Source organism: Xyrauchen texanus, chromosome 14 (assembly GCF_025860055.1).
Source record: "Xyrauchen texanus isolate HMW12.3.18 chromosome 14, RBS_HiC_50CHRs, whole genome shotgun sequence".
In the NCBI taxonomy this organism is placed as follows: domain Eukaryota; kingdom Metazoa; phylum Chordata; class Actinopteri; order Cypriniformes; family Catostomidae; genus Xyrauchen; species Xyrauchen texanus.
Window position 1 is genome coordinate 4,045,979 of NC_068289.1, and position 23,229 is coordinate 4,069,207.

Here is a 23,229-nt window from a genome sequence, read left to right on the forward strand (position 1 = left end):
TTAATTTTTACTGTTGATAACCACGTGGCACCATTAACCCTTTAGATAGGCCTGTGCAAAAAAAAGCTTAGTTTCTGGCTTTTACATGGAGTTATATGGAGAATAATAGCATATTAAAGTGTGTGTGTGTGTGTGTGTGTGAGAGAGAGAGAGAGAGAGAGAGAGAGAGAGAGAGAGAGAGAGAGAGAGAGTGTGAGAACTCACCTTGTTGCGTCTGAGAAAATCAAAACATGCACCTCAGCTCTCAGAACTACATGGAGTAAACAAAAACAAAGTGCCTTTTGATGGTGAGAAATGCAGAGTAATCAAAAACAAAGCAAGTGGATTTAAACACTTGCATGCAAGCCTGCTGGTCATTTGATGGTGAGAAGAGCAGCAAGCAACATGAGAAAGGGCTTGATTGTAGTGAAGTTTTAGAGATGATAATGCAGCCTGACCCCTCCAGCGAGCTGCAGGATGTATTGTCTTCTCCCTCTGACACCACAGACTCAGCAGAGTCAGATCCTGATTTGGATGTGGCACCCTCATCATCCTCTCTAGCTTCCACTGAAGGCGAGGAGGATTCGGAGGATCCTGGATCTGGGTGGACTGGAAGAAACGGCGAAGTGTGGTTTTCCACCAACGCGGAGACAACTCCCTTTCTTCAGCCTGCCAGAGGCGTGACTCCAGGGCCGACGCGCTATGCCATCGCAAGGGTCCAGAACATGGATTCTGTGTTTAATCTGTTTTTCACAGAGGAGATGATTGACCTCATTGTCAGCAAAGCAGTGGTGACAGAGGGACCAAAAAAGAAGCCAGAGATAATTGCAGATTACAACCGCTGCAAGGGAGGTGTCGACAATCTAGACAAGGTATGTGCCATTACACATTTGTTACTACATGCATCCTATTCCTGTTAATTTTTACTTGAATTCATGTGCTTGTTAGAGATAAATTTAGGAGATACTGTTTGTGTTTTGACAATGTTTGCATGATTATTCTCATTGTCATGTGCAGCTTCAAAAATACTTATTATGAAATCTGTACTTATTCTTTTCTTGTTCTTTTATTTTTGTAGGTTGTCTGCACCTACAGCTGCAGAAGGAGGACCAATCGGTGGCCACAGACGTTATTTTTTAATATGCTATTATTCTCCATATAACTCCATGTAAAAGCCAGAAACTAAGCTTTTTTTTGCACAGGCCTATCTAAAGGGTTAATGGTGCCACGTGGTTATCAACAGTAAAAATTACAAATTTTACCTCTTCCCAACAGGGAAAACCACAAACAATCAAAAATGCATGATTATATGGTGTCATGGCTTTGCAATCAAAAAATGTGGTTATAATGGAAGTCAATGGGGCAAAAACAGCCACGAACAGTAAATGAGGGAGAAAAAGTTAAAATCTGATGCTGCACAAAAACTAACAATGCATCAAAACCAATGTTGTTTCTAATCTTTGACATGTCCAAGACTGTGATAAAAGGTAAAAAAAAAATCCAGTCCACAATCACATTTTATATTGAAAATACGTCATTTTGTGTGTTTTTTCCCCCAAATCAGTGACATCATTTATGAATTTGGCAATTAAAGAGTTAAAATCCTTATATTTTTTATTTTTAAAACATTTAGTAGTTTTGAACAGGACTGAGGTTGATTAATAGATTTATGCAAAAAAAATTTGAAAAAAATATTTATCTGATACATTTTTACAGCAGTTTAAAGTAGTGGCTGTTTTCAGCCACGAACATAACAAAAGGGTCGTGAATTTGCCCACAGTGTACTGTTGAGTTTTTGAAAATTTTCAAAGCATTTTCCTAAAATATGTGTGAAAATAAGATTTGTCACCAAAAATCATTCCATTTGCTGAAACACGGAGAAAGTTATGGCCAAATTACGACTCAACAGCACCCCCTAGTGGCTGAAAACATCCCGAACAGCACACAAGGGTTAAATAAATCAGTAATGCAGCTGCACAAGGAAGTTAGATTTGAGTTAAGTTTGATAGCCAATTAGCAATATGTGTCTGAAATAAACAAAACAGAAAAACAAAGTTTGAATAAGTTTAAAGGTGCACTCAGTAACTTTTGTCTGTGTCATCTTGGACTTACAATGACACCTAGCAGTTTGGATGCAGCATCATTTAAAATAAAGTTGTCATTTTCTGATGCCACAGTAGAAATGTATTGTTCAGTCAGCCATGGTTACTTTAATCAATGAGTGAGTGTCCAATAACAGGACGGTTACTGAGATTTAGCAAACTTCAGCTGGTCATGTGATGACCCTCTCCATGTAGAATAAATCAGCTTGATTTTAATGGGAGTGCTCATTATTTCCTACTTCTACTGCAAAATTAAAATGTATGTCTTTAGGTTACCGAGTGCACCTTTAAGTTGAGTCTGACGTGTTGTGCTGCAATGACAAATCTGCAAGATAATCTTCCTCATAGGCTACACTGGTTACATATAAGTGCCTCAGTAGACCACAAACTCCCCATACAATCAAGAAAATATGGCAGGGCGGCCTCTGAAATTGAACATATGTCCTATGCCAGTAAACAAACAACACCTGAACACATGAGTGCTGAGAAAAGAAGAAATCAGAGACACTTGAACCATTCTCTCTTTCTAAAACCAGATTCCTTCAAATCAAATGTAGGTTAAAGATGGCAGGACGTGCAATCCTTTTAATAACATCAAGTTATTCACAGAAAATTCTCATTTATTTGCAGGACTATTCACAGTATAAAATATACTTTATTCAAATACATACAAAAAGAGGCTTTCCACCAAACATTCTCTTAAATAATACTTGCATTGTCACTATGTACATATATACACATCATATTAAAAATATTGTATTTTTTTTTTTTAAAGAAGCCATTGATTCATCTTTATCGATACACATATGGCAAAGACTTGGTCCCTACAATAGGGTGCAGGGTTAAAAGGATGAGACAGGACAAGAGATAGGGGCGGCGCAGCGGCAGGGACACTGTATATTTGGTAGTAATGTAGGAATACATTAGCAGCAACTGCCTTCCATGTAACTATAAGTGACTATATCCTGGATGTTTATATAATGCTGTTTTACATTTTCAGGAGGAAAAGACAGACCTTTTCCCACTTATTTTGACATCTTAAATCAAATCGGTCTCTATATATAAATATATATCGTTCCTTTTGTAACTATAGAGGAAATAAAAAAAAAAAATTGAAAAGGTTTTTCAAAGATACCTAAATTAAGAGAACTCAAAGTTCAGATAAGTGAACAATCCTTAATTTAGTTGTGTAGAACAACGCCGCCAGATATTAAGGTCTGTAAGACACATCAGTACAGAACATCAGACATCCAAGTGGCAAAAGGACCAGCAGAACCTCATTTTATTGTAGGAGAAAGAAATCACTAAGAATTACGAAAACAAAATGCCAGAAATATGTCCCTCTGCTGCCAACTGCGAAATCTTTTGAAAATGACATCCTTCCAGAGATTAGTAGCTTAACTACTTTTGGAGTGTGGTGTGTGCATGTCTAAAAGCAATTATAGACTCCCCAAGCAACTTAATCCTCCATCATTAAAGAACTGCTTGATAACTCACCTTTTATTCATGTAGAATATTGCTGATTTAGTCTCTATATTATATCTGTCTGGTCTGAGACTGAATGTGGTGATGAGTTTGTAAAGGTGCTTTCCCAGACTGAAATTAAAGGAAAGTATGTTTGTATTGGTGATCAATGCCAAGAGTCTAATGTCACAGCAGACAATGGGGGGTTGCAGTAAACAAATGAGCCAAGGAAGAATCCGATGCTATTAATCAATTCAGCTTTGGCACAATTAGAAAGAAAACTGGACTAAGAAAGAGAAGTGCGTTGTTGTGTCTGTTTGATAGAAAAAGAAACTCTCACTTTCCCCCAGCCCTGAGGTTTAGAAATGACACCCAAATTCCTCATCAATAATATCAGCTTCAATACTGCTAAAGACTTGAAACACAAGAGTCCCAAGTAACATTACATAAATAGTGCAGATCTGTGCGCAAGTCCCAAGTAGGGCAAATAAGAGTGCTCAGAAACCATCCAGATGATTCATGCTGTTGGCTCTTAAGTGAATCTCCTCCAAGAAGTTCTCCAGTTGCTCAATCAAGACCCTCTTCTTGAACCTACACACACAAAAGCCAAAAAGCGTCATTTACACACTAATCATTCATGCACGGTCTATCAAGGCATTCTGCATCCAGTGTATTCTGAAAAAGGTGATAAGTTAACCCTTGTGCATCAATTAAAAAAAGTTACACATAGGTTCATTATGGACAAAAATGGCCATGTCCAAAAACTGTCATAAAAATATTATAGATTTATATTTTTTTCCACTTTCACTGACATAATTTTTTTAACCAGCATCAGTTCTAATCAGAATGACCAAACATTCATTCATTTTTAGAATTTTAACCCTTTAAACGCTGGTTTGTTTACATAATGCCACTGTTGTTTTTTTAGGAAAAAATGAAAAATAGTTATTATTTTCAATTTAATAGATGCTAAGCAGAATGTTTTTTCTTTGACTATTAGAGCCTCGGATATGTCAATGATTAACAACAACATTCATTTTGATGCTTTCATATTTTTTATGCAGTATCAGATTTAAAAAAAGCTACCACTTAGGACCATAATGGACAAAAATGGCCATGTCAAAAAGTGTCATAAAAATATTATAGAATAATATTTGTTTCTACTTTCACTGACTTATATTTTAACCAGCATCAGTTCTAATCATAATTACCAAACATTCATTTATTTTCAGAATTTTAACACTTTAAACGCAGGTTTGTTTACATAATGCCACTGTTGTTTTTTATAAAAATATAATAATTATAATTATTTTCAATTTAATAAATGCTAAACAGAATTTTTTTTATTTTTATTATTAGAGCCTCAGACACATACAAACCACACTCTGAAATCCATACCAACACACTCACACAATTATATATTCATAATGTATCTAATTGGCTCTATAATATGCATAAGCCAAAAACAGCAGAAAACAACAACAAAAGCGATGATATGCCAAACCTGAAAAAAATGGCACGATCTGGTAAAGAATATTTAAAATGTAAATTTTGAAGCCTTGCCAACATAATGAAAGCATGTTAAACAAGATTGCATAATTTTATAGTTAAATGGCACTGGGATTAAAAATCGCAGTTTTAATGGGTTTCAATGTGCCATTTTTGTCCAAAACGACGCTAAGAGGGAGTATTTTGTGTAACTAGTGCAAAAAATATATTTTTTAAAGAAAATAGGGTGAAATATTAAAATTCCAATAAAAATTCACACCTGTGGAAAATGTTATGCAGTTAGCATTAACACAGACAAAGTTATCAAAAAAACAAAACTGAAAAAGCCAAAAATGTCCACAAGGATGCACAAGGGTTAAACAACTATGAAGGACAATGACATGCAATAAAAGAGATTAAGTCTATGCAAACAGAACATGATTGCTATTAATATGGAGCTAAAGAGAACAAACAGAATTTTTCCCTGTGTGCATCATGACAGAACAAGTGGAAACTTGCTTATGTATTGTGAATATAGAGTGGGGCTCACACAAACAAATACTAATATCGCATGCAGCATTTAACATCTACTCCAATAAACTGCAGTTTCCCACAGAAGGAAGGAGTACCTGGCAGCCTCTTTGATTATGCTTTGCAAGAAAATCAGACGTGTTTCCAAACTGCCTTGGATTTGCTTGAGGAGGTAGAAGATTTTCTCATAACCTGCATTAACACACAAGGAAAAGGGGACTTTGAAGTGGAGATAAATACCTGCTAACAATTCTCCTGCAGACAGATGAGATTTGACAAACAATATGCTGATAAAAGCAATGCTGTTATGAGCAATGTCAAATCAATCAGCAAATGAAAAACCGTGGAGGCCAAATCCATTTCCCAAGAAACTGTAACATTCATTACAAATGTGCAAACAATACTGACAAATGGAAACCATTTGTGGCAATGATTCGGCTTTTTACATTTAGCAAGTACAGCCAATGCAGGCCCATGGGCAAAAATGTTTGTGCTTATTGATCGCCATCCAGGACCCCACATTTATTAGCACTAGGACAATATTCCACGTTTGAGTGCCCCGTAAAAGGTCCAGAGAAAAAATAAAGTTACTGTAATTAATATTTCTCAGAGATGCCAGAATAGACATGTCAACTCAAGCAATAAAAGTTTCTCATTATTTTTCAAAATCACAATTAATGCATTTACCATTAAAACAGCATAAACCCTGGTTGGAGGGGGGCTTTGTAATGTACCCGCCTGGAGTCATTGCACGCAAGCGCGCACAGTAGTGCTATTTGATGTACAAAACAAGCCCCCACTTATGACAGAAATCAAGTATTTTTCAGCATATGTAAGACACATTTTAATTACCACAGAACAGGTCAAGTCTTAACCATCACCAAAACACAATAAACCTTTTTGTCTGCAAGTGCTTTTCATGTGGAGTTCAAAGCAGCACTTGATGCTAGTGTTGCCGCCCTGATGCAAATCATGAACTAAGCTTTACAATTGCTGTAAAATAAGTGAATAACCACAGTCTGCAGGCTGATTAATACTATGGAGGATGAGAGTTTAAGACAGTTTTTCTCAACTTGTTTTGCTTTGGGACCCAGATTTTACACGGGACATCAAATGGCGACCCACCATAGTAAAAAACATAAGCTGTATTTAACGTATCCTGGGTAGAATTTTATTTTATCTTGCATAGTTTTGTTCATGGTTTTCCAGTATGAATGAGTGCATCGTGAATTTTCTGTTTTGTTTATGTCAACAAAGTTCTCTTCCCCCTTTTAAAAGTTGACGAGCCTGTTACATTTAGCATCTAATTTATTTCCTAATATCAAACTTCATTCTAACAGAACATATTACACAGGAGGAAAACTTTATTCATAATTTGTCCACAAGTCTTAGAAGTCCAGACTTTAAAGCCATTTATGTATTTGTCCTTATATTTAGTGTAATGATAAACAAGCACAGGCATAAGACCATGATGCCTCTCATTACTATGGCTACAGGACAATGTAGCAAGTTTTCTAATAATAATAATATAATAAAATAAATTGGTGTTAATGAAAAATAGATTCTACCCAGTAGATTTAATATGAAACCATAACATTTGTCAAAATATCACAGTAACTGCTAAATTGTGAAAAATTTTGTAGGCGAGGTGTAATTTTAAAAACAACAACTTTATTTTGGCACATAGCACAGTGTTGCTCTGTTCCACCTCACTGCGGTTTATAATGTTGGGGCTGCCTGTTTGAGAGCTTTAAAAAAACAAATATCGAGTTGCAGACGAGAAGCCTTTTGAGTGTATAAAGTGCTGAAATTTGACTTGGAGAGAAGTAAATTAAATCTGCGATTTAATATTTATGCATAATATAATTTATAAACCTCATGCACAAATAATTTTCTTGCATCATCAGTGGCAAATTTGTTTGCAAGTAAAAGCACGAGGCATGATTCAACATTATCTGCACACATAAATGTAAAAAACTAAATTTGTATAAATAGTGTATTTTAACTACGTATTAGCAATTAAGTAACCCTCTAGTATAACTACTATAAAGTGAATAACTAAAATAAATGGAACTATGAAAATAAAAACAGCCATTTGTAGCCATTTTTCAATTGGTGTGGATACATTGTGAAGTGTGAATTGCTCCGAGCAAAGACAGATCAAGGTTCCCATAAAAACAATAAAACATCTTCCAGATTGTGCAGCATTTTTCCACATTGAATGTGCAAAACATGTTATTTTTTTTTTTTTTTAAATCCCATTCTCTCCCAATTTGGAATGCCCAATTCCCACTACTTACTAGGTCCTTATGGTGGCACGGTTACTCGCCTCAATCTGGGTGGCAGAGGACAAGTCCCAGTTGCCTCCGCTTCTGAGACAGTCGATCCGTGCATCTTATCATGTGGCTCATTGTGCATGACACCGTGGAGACTCCCAGCATGTGGAGACTCATGCTACTCTCCACGATCTATGCACAACTTACCACGTGAACCATAGAGGTGGAGAATCACTAATCACGAGGAGGTTACCCCATGTTACTCTACCCTCCCTAGCAACCGGGCTAATATGGTTGCTTTGGAGACCTGGCTGGATTCACTCAGCACACCCTGGATTCGAACTCACGACTCCAGGGGTGATAGTCAGCGTCAACACTCACAAAGCTACACAGGCCCCCAAAACATATGGTTTTAAATATTCCAACACTACCTTAGAGCATCACGTAATGGGAGAGGAAATGGTGAAAAAACTTGGGCAGAGTTAATTTACAGATGTCTGAAAACATGTATGCACGTTTTGTTACTTGACGTACGTCTCCCAGGTTTCCTTATCTCCTTGGTGATGAGCACTCGGAGTTCAGAGTTCAGCTCCTCGTTTTCTTTGTTTCGGATCTTCTTCAGCTGGCAGGGTGAAGGGTAGCGTCGAGGGGCCTCCTCTTCACCCTCACTGCCCAGAGACAACTCACTCTCACTGGACTGTCCGTTCTCCTGCACTTCTTCCTGCTGGTTCTCTGCTTCATCCAGCTGAAAGTGGTTTATCTGCTGGAGGGGATCACATTCTGGCCCAGGACTCGGCTCGCTGTCTGGGCCGTAGTTTGACTCGAGATGGTTAGTAATGTCATTCATCAATACTGTATGATCATTTTCTGGAGCTATGAGGAATAAAACACTTGTCAGTCCAAAAAGCATGGAAAATCCATGAGTAAAATGTTTTACACGACTTCTAAGGAATTCATGTTGTAACGTGTGACAGCGTATCCAGCACCTGATGCAGAACATACATTTGTGTGCATATAAAAACAACTAAAAGAGTTTTTCTACATGAGTGTGTTGGTCAGACTGACTTCTGGGTGGTGTTTTTGGAGGAATGTATGCTCGCCCTGGCTGAAGCAGAGGAGACATACAGCGCCTGCGTTTCGGAGCCCCTCCCACTACAGTACTGCTGGGCTCTCCAGGACGTTTGCCTTTGCCTTGAGTGCCAGTAACAAATTCATCTGCTTCATCCACCATCATTGCCTGACAGAGAGCAAAAGCAGAGTGAATTATAGCAACAAAAAAAAATACATATACATGTTTTAGCGCCGCTTTCTGAAAGTCCATACTTCAATTATCAGAACACAAAAAACTGACGGTACCTTCTTGTCCAGTTTGAAGGGGTTTCCAAAAGTGTGCACACGTTTAGGCTGGTCTGGGTCTGCCTCTCTCAGAGGGGATGGGCAATTCTTCAGGAAGTCCTGATAGTTGCCCATCTGAGCAATAGGCACACTGTGAAGTTCATCTAGGAAAATCAATGATTTTAAAATTATAAAAATAAGTAATCAAAATGTACCATGTAAAGAGACATTAAGATAAGATTACTTTAAAAATAAAACAAATATAGAGTTATGTAGTCAGAGACTTGTGCTCGTCTTGGAAATCTTGAGTAAAATACAGCCAAGTTTGCTCCAAGAATATCAATATCCATTTATGGCCCCCTCTGAATTTTACCTTGATCCTGTCCTTTCAGAATGCAGATGCTGGCATGCAGGAGGTTCCTCCTCATGCGGCTCAGCTGGTCCAGCAGATGAGCTCTTGGGATATCATATGGGTTCCGCAATCCTTGTGGTTTCAATGCCTGTGTGAATAGAGCGAGCGATGAAGGATAATGGAGAAGCTATGGGAGCTGAATCAGTGAAAACTGATCTAGTACCAGATATTCAGTATGCATAAACCGTATTAAGTGTGACACCGTACCTCGATGTGATACATTTGTCTTTAAAATCACATGTTTTATGCACCAGTATAATGAACCACACACATGTGCCAAGCGAAAACTTCTAAAACACTTGTGGGTTAACATTCAAATAACATATGTGTATTTAACTGAACATTCAGAAAGTCTTCAAAGTCTTCTGCCACGATTATTACATTTGGCTGACGATTAATTGCCAAACAAATGATTGCAAACTGTCTGTTTTAGGGCAATGGCGATTAATTGTCTCCTTTAGGGCTTTCACAATTAACTGTCATTAATTGTAATATTTCTTTAGGTGCATGTGAGCTTGTCATTTTTTTGATCCCCTTTTCTCACAATTTAGAATGCCCAATTCCCACTACTTCGTAGGCCCTCGTGGTGGTGCGGTTACTCACTTCAATCCGGGTGGTGGAGGACAAGTCTCTGTTGCCTCCGCTTCTGAGAGAGTCAATCCGTGCATCTTATCGTGTGGCCCACTGTGCACGACACCGCGGAGACTCACAGCACAGGATGCTCATGCTATTCTCCGCGATCCACACACCATATTGAGAGCGAGAACCACTAATCGTGACCTCGAGGAGGTTACCCCATGTGACTCAACCCTCCCTTTTGGTTGCTTAGGAGACCTACTCGAGTCTCATCCTCTGTGCCATTATAACGGTGTATGAACATGCCAGAGCACTTTGCGTTCACTATCAAAGTTCATATTTGTACGTTTATATTTTAGCGGGAGTTTGGATGCACATGCAAAGCGCTCTACCGAACAGGAGCTGCTCTGGTTGACATCGGCGGTGTGGCTCAGTGACACTCGGAATTCAACTGAATGACACACAATTTTGTTCATTAGATTTATTCTGTAAATTTGCTTAAAATTCCCTTATCTGGGCATTCAAATGTGAACAATAATCACTGTTCTCAAATAACCGTGGTTAAGATTACATAACCACGATCAGACAATTATTTTAGGATTGTGACAGACCTACTTATGAGAGTCTCTTTCAGAACAGAGGCTTTGTTGAGATGTAATTTGTGTTTTGTCTATGCACAAGAGAAAAGTACAAAAAACATTGTATGTGGCATTTTGGCATGACAAAGTTTTCTATATACATGTACTTTATTCAGAGCAGCAAGCTGAAACCCAGCAAACTCCTTGGGGTTTGCCTCCAATGGCAGAGCTGGACCATCTCCCATGATACTATGCAGTAGCTGTGTGAAATCCTTCCGGTGAGCCAGAGAGAGGGCGGAGCTTCTGCAGCGAAGTTTAATCCCGCCCTCTAGTGCCGCCTTCTTTCCTACTGATGCACAAACTCTATCAGCCTCCACCTTCGTCTGTAATACACACACCCAAATCCAATTTAACTTCATGATTTCACAATACAGATGTTAAAAGCAGGCTGTATGTTGGCAACTACCTGCTGACTGAGCTTTTTGAGGTAGGACACAACACTGTAGCTGAGGCCATACTCCATGCTGTCAGCTAACAGGTTTGGAGCTCCCATCATTCTAAGTGCTTTCCGCAAGGCCTGGCAAGATCAGGATAAGAAAATATTAAAAGGAATAACTTCAACTCATACTTTAAGTTAAACACACTGTTGTAATAATAAAATGAATGAGCAATTTCATTACTTACAGTGATGTAGTAGGGGGGCATTGCCTTAAGATAGTTTTCAAAAGATTGTCGCCATTTAGCTGGAGGCTTAAACTTATGCACCGTAATCAAGTCATCTAAAAATGCACAAACACGGTTAGCGTCAAGCAGCACACAGAAAAAAAGAGTGCCAATTTTAATCTTTTTTTGAAGCAAACATAGGGTTTTAGACTTTTCTCTGAATTAATCATTCACTTCAAACTTGTCTTTACAAAAAGCTTAATGAATGGTAAAAAAATGAAACTTACCAAGTAAAGGCAGCACCACAGGATAGTTGTAGGGCATAACAAAAAGGTTGACACAGTTGAGAGCTGTGCTGGCCTTCAGATAGCCAAACGGCTGCCCAAGCTCTCCATATTTAGCACTGCTACATACAAAAACCTAAGAGAGAACAAAATGTTACAGCAATTAATGTTCAGCCACAGTAGTAGCAATCAAGGACTGTATTTGATTTATAGTTCGTCTGTTGCGTGATTAGAATATATAACTATTAAATGTTAACTATTGAGATGAGCAGTACCTGCCAGCAGTTGTGTGGTGATTTCCTCTCCAGTATATACTGTGTGAGAGGTGAAGGCTCCAACTCGTACTTGTCAAAGGGCACTTTATCCACCACCATGGGCTCCGAATCCACACATGAGAACTTTACCTGTGGGTGAGCTGCACGTGGAGGCTGCAGGGGAACGGTACATTGTATTTACATGATTCATGACATTGGAAAAAAACAAAAGCATACAGTGCAAACCTATACAAAATATATTTACAAACCTAGTATTTTACATATAAAACATACAGGGAATGAGAGAGCACACACACACACACACACACACACACACACACACACTTTTCTCGTACCAAAGTAGGTGAGTTTTGATCAGGCCAAAAAGACTCCGGGATAGGCCAATGGCCCACAGGAACACCAGTTTTAGGGTTTGGTCTGACATAGATGAGTTTATGACAGCTATGCCATGGCTGAGGTCCATACTTCACCTCAGCTGGACCATCTGGGAAAAATATGATGACAAATGTATTTGTCATCTTTATCATTAAATCATCTTTACATTGTATCCATTCACTGTATACTTGTTTTTGTCAACTCTGTGATAGGGTCTTAGCCCACTTTTCATCACAATTTTGAGTCCAATATTAAGTTAAGAAATTATTAAATATAATTGTATATAATGTTAACTAGTATTAGTATTATTATAAAATATTACCATTTATTTATTACATATATATATATATATATATATATTTATTATTACATTATATTATTTATGTAATATTTTCTTAACCTGCACGCTGCAAAGCTATGCAGGCCTTTGTTTTGGCGGAAGCTTTTATTTTGGCGGTACACTCAAGGAAGTAGTAGAGTTGACAATGGCCTTGTAATGCATAAAATCGCTCTCATCCACAAAAACCCATTGTAATGAGGTTACTTTAGATTTGGATAGTAACTTTTAGCAACAAAGCAAATTTGGAAAATTAGTGAATCTAGAGTTTTGTAAATACAACACACTCAATCAGCATCACACGCTCTTGCAGTATGTTTAACACTACAGAGAACAGCTCTATGCACATGCAGTAAGTGCAACAAGCAGTTTTTTATTTATTTATTTAACGAAAATCGCAGCCTTTCCAGCGATGTCATATTGCGATTTCTATTATATTTCTTAAAACCTTTACAAAAGTACCTTAATTTCCATACATAATTACCATTACAGGCAAAATACTATTATGTAAAATTAGTTTTCTTTTTTTAAATGCTTCTGAAGAGTTAACTACAGAAAAATTAGCTATTGAACTCTTCTTTAAGAGCCTCCCTTACCTTCAGTGGGTGTAGGGTCAGGACCAGTCTTCTCAAAATTGATGACTACTCCACTGTGGATCTTCTGAACCAGAGACTCCAGGCACTGGTTTAGCATTCTCTGGGAAAACACGCTGTATGATCGGCCTGCACACAATTTAAAAATGTACATTTTTTTCAGAGCTATTATTATCTGAAGTAGACACACGTGAACAGTAACTTAAATTTAAACCACAGCCTGGATTAAGCGTAACAGGGGCCGGTTGCATACAACTTTTTTTAGACTAGTTATTAGTCTAAAATGTTGGTCTTACCTTTTTCAGTCAGTTGCATAAAAACTTAGATCGGTCTAATTTAAGACCGAAATGTAAGAAAGCACACCCCCGGGCTAACTTTTGTTTTACATTCCATGTTGTCATGGAAAATAACGGTCAGCTGAGCCAGTGGGGGCTTGAGCTGTGACTTCATAGAAGACATTTACTTCTACGATGGTAATAATTTCTTGTATATTTTTAGTATTTGGGATAATCCCTAAATGTGTTAATCAGAATACATTTTGAAGCATTGTATTAGTCTAAACAGCTTTAAAAAAAAAAGCCTCAATGCAGTTTTCATTTGCTGAAAATATTTGCTTGTTAGTGTCTTTTTCCACAATGCAATGTGAATTAGACGGTCTTACTAAAGACAACTATGAGCTTGTTTTATCCAACAGGCTTTCTATGGCATCTTTAGCTAGTCAGATTAATTGTTAGACTAAGTCTTAAGTTAATGGCTATTGTGACAGGGCAGGGCCGTGATTCCACACACCCGGCCCCTAGTCAGGCTAACCAAGCCTCAGAGAGGGAAAAATGCCGACTGGAGACTGCAGTGGGACAGAGAGAGAGATTTACAGACAGCTGTCCGACACCTTTGTGTGTTTGTTTCAGTTTTATATTAAACTATGATTTATATGGTCCAGCCGGTTCTCGCCGCCTCCTTTCCATTAATCCCTTTAAAGCTATATATATGCAACCGGTCCCTGGTCTGTGTGCTTTTTTTCTTATCAGTTCATTGCCAGGCCACAACTATTCACATGCAAGTGCACACACTACAAAGTAGCTGCCCTATTGTGTTAAGTATTTGATCAGCAGTAGAGCACAGACTCCCTTCCTCTCCATTGTATTGTTCAGTGTGTCTATTACACAGCTGTATTAGTCAGCACAACAGTGTCCAGAAGAATCTACCCTTGACAAATCAGCAATTCCCTTCAATTCACAATTCAAACATTTCCACAGCACTTAAATACCACCTTACAGGTCTGACCTGACAGGGCATTTGTCAGTTCTGCCATAATTTTGAAACTTTTCTAACAATTTCAAACTTGCTCAATGACCTGCTTGTTAATACCACACCAATCAAACTGGATTTTGTTCAAAGTTACTTTAATAGCCCACCATTAAAATAGAAAGCACTCAGATTATGACAGTAGTACAATAAAAGATTTGCATTTTATTAATTATTTGCAACGTTTATGACGACTGAATTCGGCCTTTGAGCATTATATCCCTTCTTTGTACCCAAGCTTTAAAATGTATGAAGTTAAGGTACATAAACTAAAGAAACACACCTCCTGTGACTTCACACATGGGCGTAATAGGAGAGGAGTCGGGTGGAACTCCACCCATTGGTTCAGGGTCAGGGGAGGTGTGGCCTGGAATGCGTAGCACTAAAGAGAATAGTCGCTGGTCCCATCGGAAGGGCTCTTTTGTCAACTCACTGCCTGGCAACGGTGTTGTCAGTGGTAAATGTAACTGCAGGAGAGAAATAGGATGAAATTAATGCACGGTTCATGTCAGCACATAATTAGAGATTTTGCAATTGCAGTTGTGTCCACAACTCTCCGGTTATCTTTCTCAGTGACTTGACCTATTTCTAATCGTACCAGCTAGAGACTTATTTTAACCGATCTGCAAGTCATACTGCATGCATATAAGAGTACAACTGATATGAAGACATGCAAAGGAAGAAGATGAGTGAATTATATCAAAGGAAAATAGGTGAGTGGAAAAAAGCTGGGGAAAGCAAGAGATAAAGAGGAGAACTGTTGACTAGATGAAGTCCTCAAGACCAGCCTATGTTGACCCACCTCGTCTTGGACCCCTGAACTGCCAGTCAGCTTGTTTCCATCAGTTATGGCCAAAATTATAGCAGGCTCCAAGAAAAAGGGGTTTCTACCCTGCAAAAATTATACAACAAACAAATTATAAGACAAAAAATAAGCTGAGGTGCAGCTGAGACAAATGCAGAGCTTAACATACACTCACTGTTCTTGATGTTTGCCACAGTAACACTAATATTTTGGCACACATGCACATTTACTCAAATCAAAAACTCTTCCCTTTAAGACTACACACTTAACAGTATTGTCAGCATAGTGTAGATTTTATGGATGACAAAATAATACTAAAAGCATTGGTTGTCATTTTTACAACAATTAAGTTAAACAGAATTGCTTGTGTCAGTTGATAGATTCATTATTCCGCAAGCATTCTGCATTCATCACAAGCAGCCAGAGGAAAATTGTAATTGGCCCCTTTTCTTTGAGGCATGACATTACATTCAGTTCTAATACATGACTAAGCAATTAAGAGAAAGAACATATAATCAACCATCTCATACCATATTAAAGCATATTTTAAAAATGCTCTTTTTCTTTCAGAGCATCAAAACAAATAAGCTGCTGCTTTAGTGACTGAAGGATCATGACAACAAAAAGGCCAAAATGGCTAATACAAGTTTAAAAAGACAATTTCAGTGTTTCAGTGTCAGGTCCACGAGCCTACAAGGCCGGACCAGTATTTAAGCACGTCGGTGGCGTAATATCTTAAAATGACATTAGAATAATTATAGATGGGTTATTCATGTTCGCCTTGACATGTGTGTGTTTGTTATTTACTGAGAGCTTTTGACACTTGGAACCACTCAAAAAATCACTCACAATTTTTATTAACCAAACACCAATAGAAAATATAAACCTATCTAACAGAACATACATGTCACCACAGGGCTCCAGACTAACATATGAGAGCGGTGGTTCTACAGATGGTGGCAGTGGTTCTACAGATGGTGGCACAGCACCTGATTTGGTAGCAAAAGTGAAAAAATACATATTTTTTTGTCCATAATTTAAATTATGATAAATTATAGAAACTAAATAGTGACATTATTGTATATTTTATATTATCACTGAAATGCACATTAGACCGTATAGCATTGCTTTTGACTTGATGCAACAGTAACATCTGCAAAAAGGTTTACAGGCCTACCTAATTTATATAGGGCTAAATTGAATTATTTATATTATTATCTACCCTGCTGTTGAACACAACACCACCGTGCAGCTGGGTCCAACTAGTGTCGCCTTCCAAAACGGTCAGAAATCTAGGGGTAACCATCGATGATGAGCTACAGTTCAGACCACATCTCAAAGACTGCAAGATCATGTAGATTTACACTCTACAATATCAGGAAGATAAGACCTTTCCTCTCTGTACATGCCACACAACTACTCATTCAGTCACTTGTCATAACTAGACTGGACTACTGTAACGCTCTCATTGCAGGCCTTCCTGCATGTGCTATTAGACCCCTGCAAATGATCCAGAATGCAGCAGCACGTCTGGTCTTTAATGAACCAAAGAGAGCACATGTTACACCACTCTTTGTCTCTCTCCACTGGCTGCCGGTTGATGCACGTATTAAATGCAAGGCCCTGATGCTGGCATACAAAATAGTCACTGGATCTGCTCCAGCATACCTACGGTCGGCTAAGGAACGTCGCCTTGTCGTACCAAAACAAAGAGGCACCAAAACACTTTCCCGGACTTTCTGTTTCATCATACCACGTTGATGGAATGACCTTCCCAACTCAATCCGTGAAGCTGACTCACTCTCCATCTTCAAAAAACGGCTAAAAACACATCTTTTCCAAAAGCACTTTTTCAGTCACTAAATTTCCAGTCACTAAAAAAATCAAATAATAATTTACAATTCTTGTTGCACATAAATCTGTTTTGTATACTATTCTGATGATAGTGAAACTTTGTAGTATGGCACTTTTCGTAACACGGTCTCCTTAAGATGATTCGCTTATGTTTTCCTCTTTTGTAAGTCGCTTTGGATAAAAGCATCTGCCAAATGAATGAATGTAAATATAAATTATTCTGCGTGTGATCCTACTGATTAAGTACGGTCATCTCTTTGAATTAATGAAGGCAAACAAAGCCAGCAACTCTATTTACAATCCAAGAGCAGATTCTAGAACAGATTTTGCTTGGTCAACAATAATTATAAATAAAGTTGACATAGTTCCTCAAATAACTAGATCACAGGTTGTCACTGGTAAAAAGCATAGCTCATTACTACGATAATAAGTAACTTCAACAAAACAAACTATGGCATTTGTTAGGAAATGACAGAAACTATAAATTTAGAAACTATAAAACAAAATAACTGTGCTGCGTGGGTGAGACTGCACTGCATTGTTCATTGAGCTGGCTGATCCTTAATCTGGGTAGTGGCTAGTGCTGCTATATTACATTTTTCTCGTACGAAATAGAAAACAGATGTGTCGCGCATAATCAACGAGAATTAACAAAATTGGTAGTCGCATCGGTTTGACCTCTAAAAACAAAACAAAAACAACACTCACCGACAGGAAAAAATTATTGCAAGATGCGCCCATTTAGTTGCAGTCTGGGGCCCAATATTTCTACTACCTTTGCCAAAGTTATCAGAGTAAAAGTCTTTCTGCTAGAAGAGGAATCGTGTCGGGTCTCCTGCTTTATACAGTACTGTATAAAAGCCATTTTACCATTGTCCACAAAATAATTTTATTTTGTCTCGCTCATATTACATTCTTGAGCTTCAATGGTTGATAAATTCCACCAAATGAAAAATTACTTCAAATTTTCCATGTGGTCTTCCATCAATTACTGACATTTTATTAGATAGTCATTAACTCTTTCCCCGCCAGCGTTTTTAAAAAAAAAGTTGCCAGCCACTGCCAGGGTTTTTGACGATTTTCGCTAAACTTTAATGGCCCGCAGAATATTTTCTTCCATGAATATATGAAGATGCTATATATCACAATAAAGATCTGAGCCTCGATTTTATTTTATCTTCATTTGTTCTTTTTTTATTGCGACTTGAACAGAGCTAGGTTTTGTCAAAAAACAACATTTCAGACAAAAAGCTGAGAAAAAGGCATGTTTATGTCTGATATTTTGAGCTTCTCATACTCCACTTCTTCATGTTTGAGACGATCGCAGTCTGTTTCTTTGATCAAAGAGTTGCGTACTCTTTCAAAACATGCGCAGGGGTCTTCCTTACCGTATAACACCTAAAACACGGAAAATTCCGTGTTTGGCGGGGAAGCGTTTTTTCATAAAACACGGAAAATTCCGTGTTTGGCGGGGAAAGAGTTAAGTGTGCTAAGTAATAATTAGAAATGTTTTTATTATTAATTTATTTTTCTCCCCTTTTCTTCCAAATTTAGAATGCCCAATTCTCAATGCGCTCTAAGTCCTCATGGTGGCGCAGTGACTCAATCTGGGTGGCAGAGGACGAATCTCACTTTCCTCCGTGTCCGAAACCGCCAATCTGCGCACCTTATCACGTGGCTTGTTGAGCATGCTACTGCGGAGATGTAGTGCATGTGGAGGCCCGCGCTATTCTCCACGGCATCCACGCACAACTCACCCTGCGCCCCACAGAGAGAGACCCCATCCACACATTATAGCGAACACAAGGAGGTTACCCCATGTGACACAACCCTCCCAGGCAACCGGGCCAATTTGGTTGCTCATGAGACATGGCTGGAGTCACTCAGCACGGCCTGGAACTCACGACTCCAGCGGTGGTAGTCAGCGTCAATCCTCGCTGAGCTACCAATCCCCCCAATAATTATAATTGTTAAAATAATCATCATGTCTGTTTATTATATGCATGCAGGTCAGTTAACGAGCATCGGCTGTTCAGACTAGTGTCTCATATGGGCCACATGTGTAATGTAGTGTGAACGACCCTACAAAAAAATTATTTGAGCAGAAAATCTGATTTGGGCCACATTCAGCTTCAGTGTAAACATTGGAATATATCCAATTAAATGATGGACCTGAGCCATGCATAGGGACCAGAATACTAGAGATACGGGGGAGGGCTCTCTTTTGACTTTGGCCATTAAGTGCACACCTAACAAACAACCACAACATCCTAGAAACCATATAATACCTTTGCATTAAAGCCAAAAGTTTTTTTTTTCTTCAGAAAATGTCAAAATCTAGTTTGATAATATTCTTCAACATATGTTTCTTTGAGATGCATAACCACATGGATTGCAGCAGGAATTTCTCCAAGTCAAACCTAAGACTAGAACCTAATCTACCACAGTGGTTTGTCATTCATCACACATGGCAACAATAACAACTTACTGTTATTGTCAAATGTATGCAAGGTGATGCTGCAGTCAATCTGTAGTAGTTTCACTACATTTCCTATATGCTCAAAAACAATAGAGGTCTTGAACAAAACTGGTTACCATGATAATTTAAATGTTTGTGTTTTGTATACTACCTAAAATCTAAAAGGCATACCAAGATTAACCTGGAACAATTATAACTCGAGCATCAATACACAGCATAAACATTGGTCTCCACGCAAGACCTGGTTCAGTTTGTCTTGGCCCTTATTTGCATCCAAGTGTTTTTTTTAACTACTACCATGTTTCACTAGGGTCTCTTGGGATTGTGTTGGCTCAGTGTAAGCCTATTGGGTGCTTGTAAAACTGTGAGATGTGTGCGTGTGTGTGGGGGGGGCTCGTGAGGTCAGGCCAGAGACTTTATACCAGTCACTGGTCCATAACATACCTGTCCATAGTTGTCTATCCCCGTTACTAATCTATTGAGGTTGAGTAAATCAAAAGCGGTCCTTAAAGACTGGCCAAACGTTGTTAATCCAGCTGCTTGGAGGTTCCTCAGCTCTGTCATAAAAGTGGCATGACTGTCCTTCCATCCAGCCTGAAATACCAAGACAAGACAAAGCAAAAGTATGTGTTATCCCATCTAAAACCACCAGACATCCACTCACTCTCAACATCACACATCAGACAGACACATTGATCGGTTATTGGACTTAGCTGGAAAGATTTCACAGAGGCAGTGATGTAGAGTGCAGACAGCTCTGGAAAGAAAGCTAGCTTTGAGGATCTCTCTCGCCCTCTCTGGGTGGAAAACTAAGTTAGGTTAGCCTTCCCACCCCATCTGTTTTCTCAAGCCCACAAAACACACAGCTCTGTGCTGCCACACGGAACAAAATGTCGGCCATGTTTAAACACACACACACACTCGTTATGGGTTGATGTTTTCACATCACATATTAAGCCATCGTGTTTTAACAGCAAACAAACAAGCAAAAGCTGAAAGTGTCTAGAGTGAAATAAAAACAGTTTGTACCTTGATTCCAGCCGGTGCTTCCTCGAAACTCACTAACATGTATCTGTCTCCTCTGCTTGCCGGATCTCTGCTCCTCAGCTGGGGAAAACCCGAAAAGAAACGTTTGTTCTTTTAGTACGTTTCCATCAAAGCGAGACAGAGTGGAGCAGAAAATTGTTCATTTACCTTCAGGAAAGTCTCAACTGCGCCCTTCGCTATGTCCAGATAGCTTGTGCCCAGATGGGAGCGCTGGTTCATGGAGGCTGACGTGTCTATCAGAAAAAGTAACACGGGCATTGTGTTGATAATCACCCCTACTACATGGACCGAGTGTCAGAGCAAGCGGACAAATTCAGAGAAATCTTTTGTTCGCCTCCTGTCGCTGCTGTCAGCACGCTGCTAGCCGGCTAATGCTAACTGGCTCGCGCATTCTTTCTGTCAGAGTGTAATTGTAGTTAGTGTTTAAAGAGCGATGCCTTGTAAACTTGAGCAAAACCTCAGACCCTGGGGGGAAAGGTTATTGATTTACAAGGGAAACTGATGATGTTGCTGCAATTTTAAAGAAATGCCTAACTTTTACCATGGTAACTTTCTGTTCAGTTTACGTCCATGATTCTTCCCTCACTAAAGGTTGCTCGCGGGCTGCAGTGGTTTTATTCTTCACTGAGCACTTGACTCCGCCTCCCAAGCGCTGCCCGAGTAAAATACGTCAAAACGCCTCATCTTATTGGCACTTGAAATGGGTGATTAGCATATTATAATTTTTTATTTTATTTTTTAAAGCCAGGAGCATGCGTATATGGTTGTGAATTAACCATGGAATGTTTTTGAGTAGCTCGTACAAGTATTACATTGTTGTGACATGTTATTACTTTATGGATGTATGCGCTGATTCCTGTCCTAACGTTTATTGAAATGTGTTTTGTTTATTTGCCTTTGTATGGCATTAAAAATATGATCAATAGGCCTGTTGTCTTACAATATGTGATATGAAGACCAACCTGTTTACCAATGCTCCAAATGTTGTATTTTTTACATGTACTTATGTCCCGGTCTAAAGGGTGGCTAGGGGGTTGGCGAAACAACTAATGGGGACTTCACTCCCCTTCCCCCAATCAGACAAAGACAGGGACGGATTACGACTAGCAAAGGCCCTGGGGCCAATTATCCTTTTCATTCTTGATGGGTTTTCGAGCAGGGGGATCCCCAAACTGGATCGTGCAACCTTAAAGCCCAGGGCCCACGGGCAGTCAAGGGCCCCTAGTAGTCAAGGGCCCCTGGGCACTGGCCCCTTTGGCCGGGTCAGTAATCCATTCCTGGACAAAGAGAGAACATATTTCCCACCCAAAAGGTCAAAATGCCCTCCCAAAGATTACATCCTAGTACCAACCCTTTATAAATGACTTATATGTATTTTACGCAGTTATTGAAGGCTTATAAGTTATTGGAATTTGTATTGTCATTATAAGATTTTTTTCAAATTATTAATTTTCATACAAAACTTCTGTATTTATATTTATTCATTATGTTTACAAGCTATGGTAATGTGTTTTTCGGCTTTTCTGGATATAACTGACCATCTACCAACACTCAGTCTTTATATATATATATATATATTACTTAGGCAAACAAGTCCATTGCCGTGTATATGAAATGTATTTAGTGCTAAATATCACCACAATTCATTTGATACAAATTATAACTAGTCAATCAATACATAACCTGTTTTTCTGTTCAGCGAGCTGTATAACAGAAATGCCATGCTCATTGCAACAACAAAAAAACAACAACAACAAAAAAACAACAAAATAACAACCTGGAAATATTTTTAATTTCACAAGAAGTACAGATTCACTGTAAACCATATCAGACATGAACAAACTGCATCAGTAGTAAAGGACAAACATGTGGCATGAATCTTTTCAATAAAGAAAAGGTTGCATCTAAATATGCCCTAGTACATAGTATGTCAAACACAGTATGTCAATTGAGTAAGCTGACAGAAATCTCTGTATTCATAAACATTTTGTGAGAAATACCCGGATGACTTTCTACATCTGGCGAGATTCTGAAGTGCGCATATTGGACTGTTTACTATCCAATAATGCAACGGGAGCTGTAGAGATGTCACATTCAAAACGCTGGAAAAAAGGCAAGAAAAAGCAACTCTTTTCAACTGTATGAGCTATTTATACACCAAGAAACTTTTCCTTGAGGTTCATTTGTACTTGTTTATTAAAAGCAGTGTGTGTCATATATTCTGGTCACATGGCAATGCCCATGCTCCAGGATGAAGTATGTCAGGGAATGCATGTATGCTACTCACCTGTATACCTAAAAACCTACTTTTTTTGAATATCCAAGAAGTGATATCCAAGTAATATCTGACTGTAACGTTCCTGTGTTGTCTGTTTCACATGCCACCTTTCACGTTCCATGTCACGTTTCCTTGTTGTCTGCCCCGTGTTTTCCGTTTCACCCTTCACGGATCACATTCCATGTCATGTTTT

The 23,229-nt window shown here is 38.6% G+C and overlaps 1 protein-coding gene across 1 annotated transcript; it reads right to left on the minus strand.

Moving 5' to 3' along the window:
- Window positions 1-1,633: 1,633 nt before the first annotated feature.
- LOC127655337 (integrator complex subunit 6-like) lies at window positions 1,634-21,332 on the minus strand. The gene is made up of 18 exons (XM_052143094.1): window positions 20,906-21,332; window positions 20,741-20,818; window positions 20,156-20,305; window positions 15,376-15,465; window positions 14,857-15,040; window positions 13,272-13,397; window positions 12,299-12,447; window positions 11,964-12,116; window positions 11,692-11,824; window positions 11,426-11,520; window positions 11,208-11,318; window positions 10,909-11,124; window positions 9,549-9,675; window positions 9,197-9,339; window positions 8,906-9,077; window positions 8,375-8,713; window positions 5,663-5,756; window positions 1,634-4,136 (listed from the first exon to the last, which is right to left on the minus strand). Exons 1-18 carry the CDS (start codon window positions 21,014-21,016, stop codon window positions 4,043-4,045), a joined length of 2,565 nt encoding a protein of 854 aa, XP_051999054.1. The 5' UTR covers window positions 21,017-21,332; the 3' UTR covers window positions 1,634-4,042.
- Between the last annotated feature and the right edge of the window lie 1,897 nt (window positions 21,333-23,229).

Coding starts and splice junctions, on each gene's coding strand:
- LOC127655337 (XM_052143094.1), bottom strand. CDS start 21,016: ATGCCCGTGTTACTTTTTCTGATAGACACGTCAGCCTCCATGAACCAG. Junction 20,306..20,740: donor AAGCACCGGCTGGAATCAAG/GTACAAACTGTT, acceptor TTGGTATTTCAG/GCTGGATGGAAGGACAGTCA. Junction 11,825..11,963: donor CACCACACAACTGCTGGCAG/GTACTGCTCATC, acceptor GTTCTCTCTTAG/GTTTTTGTATGTAGCAGTGC.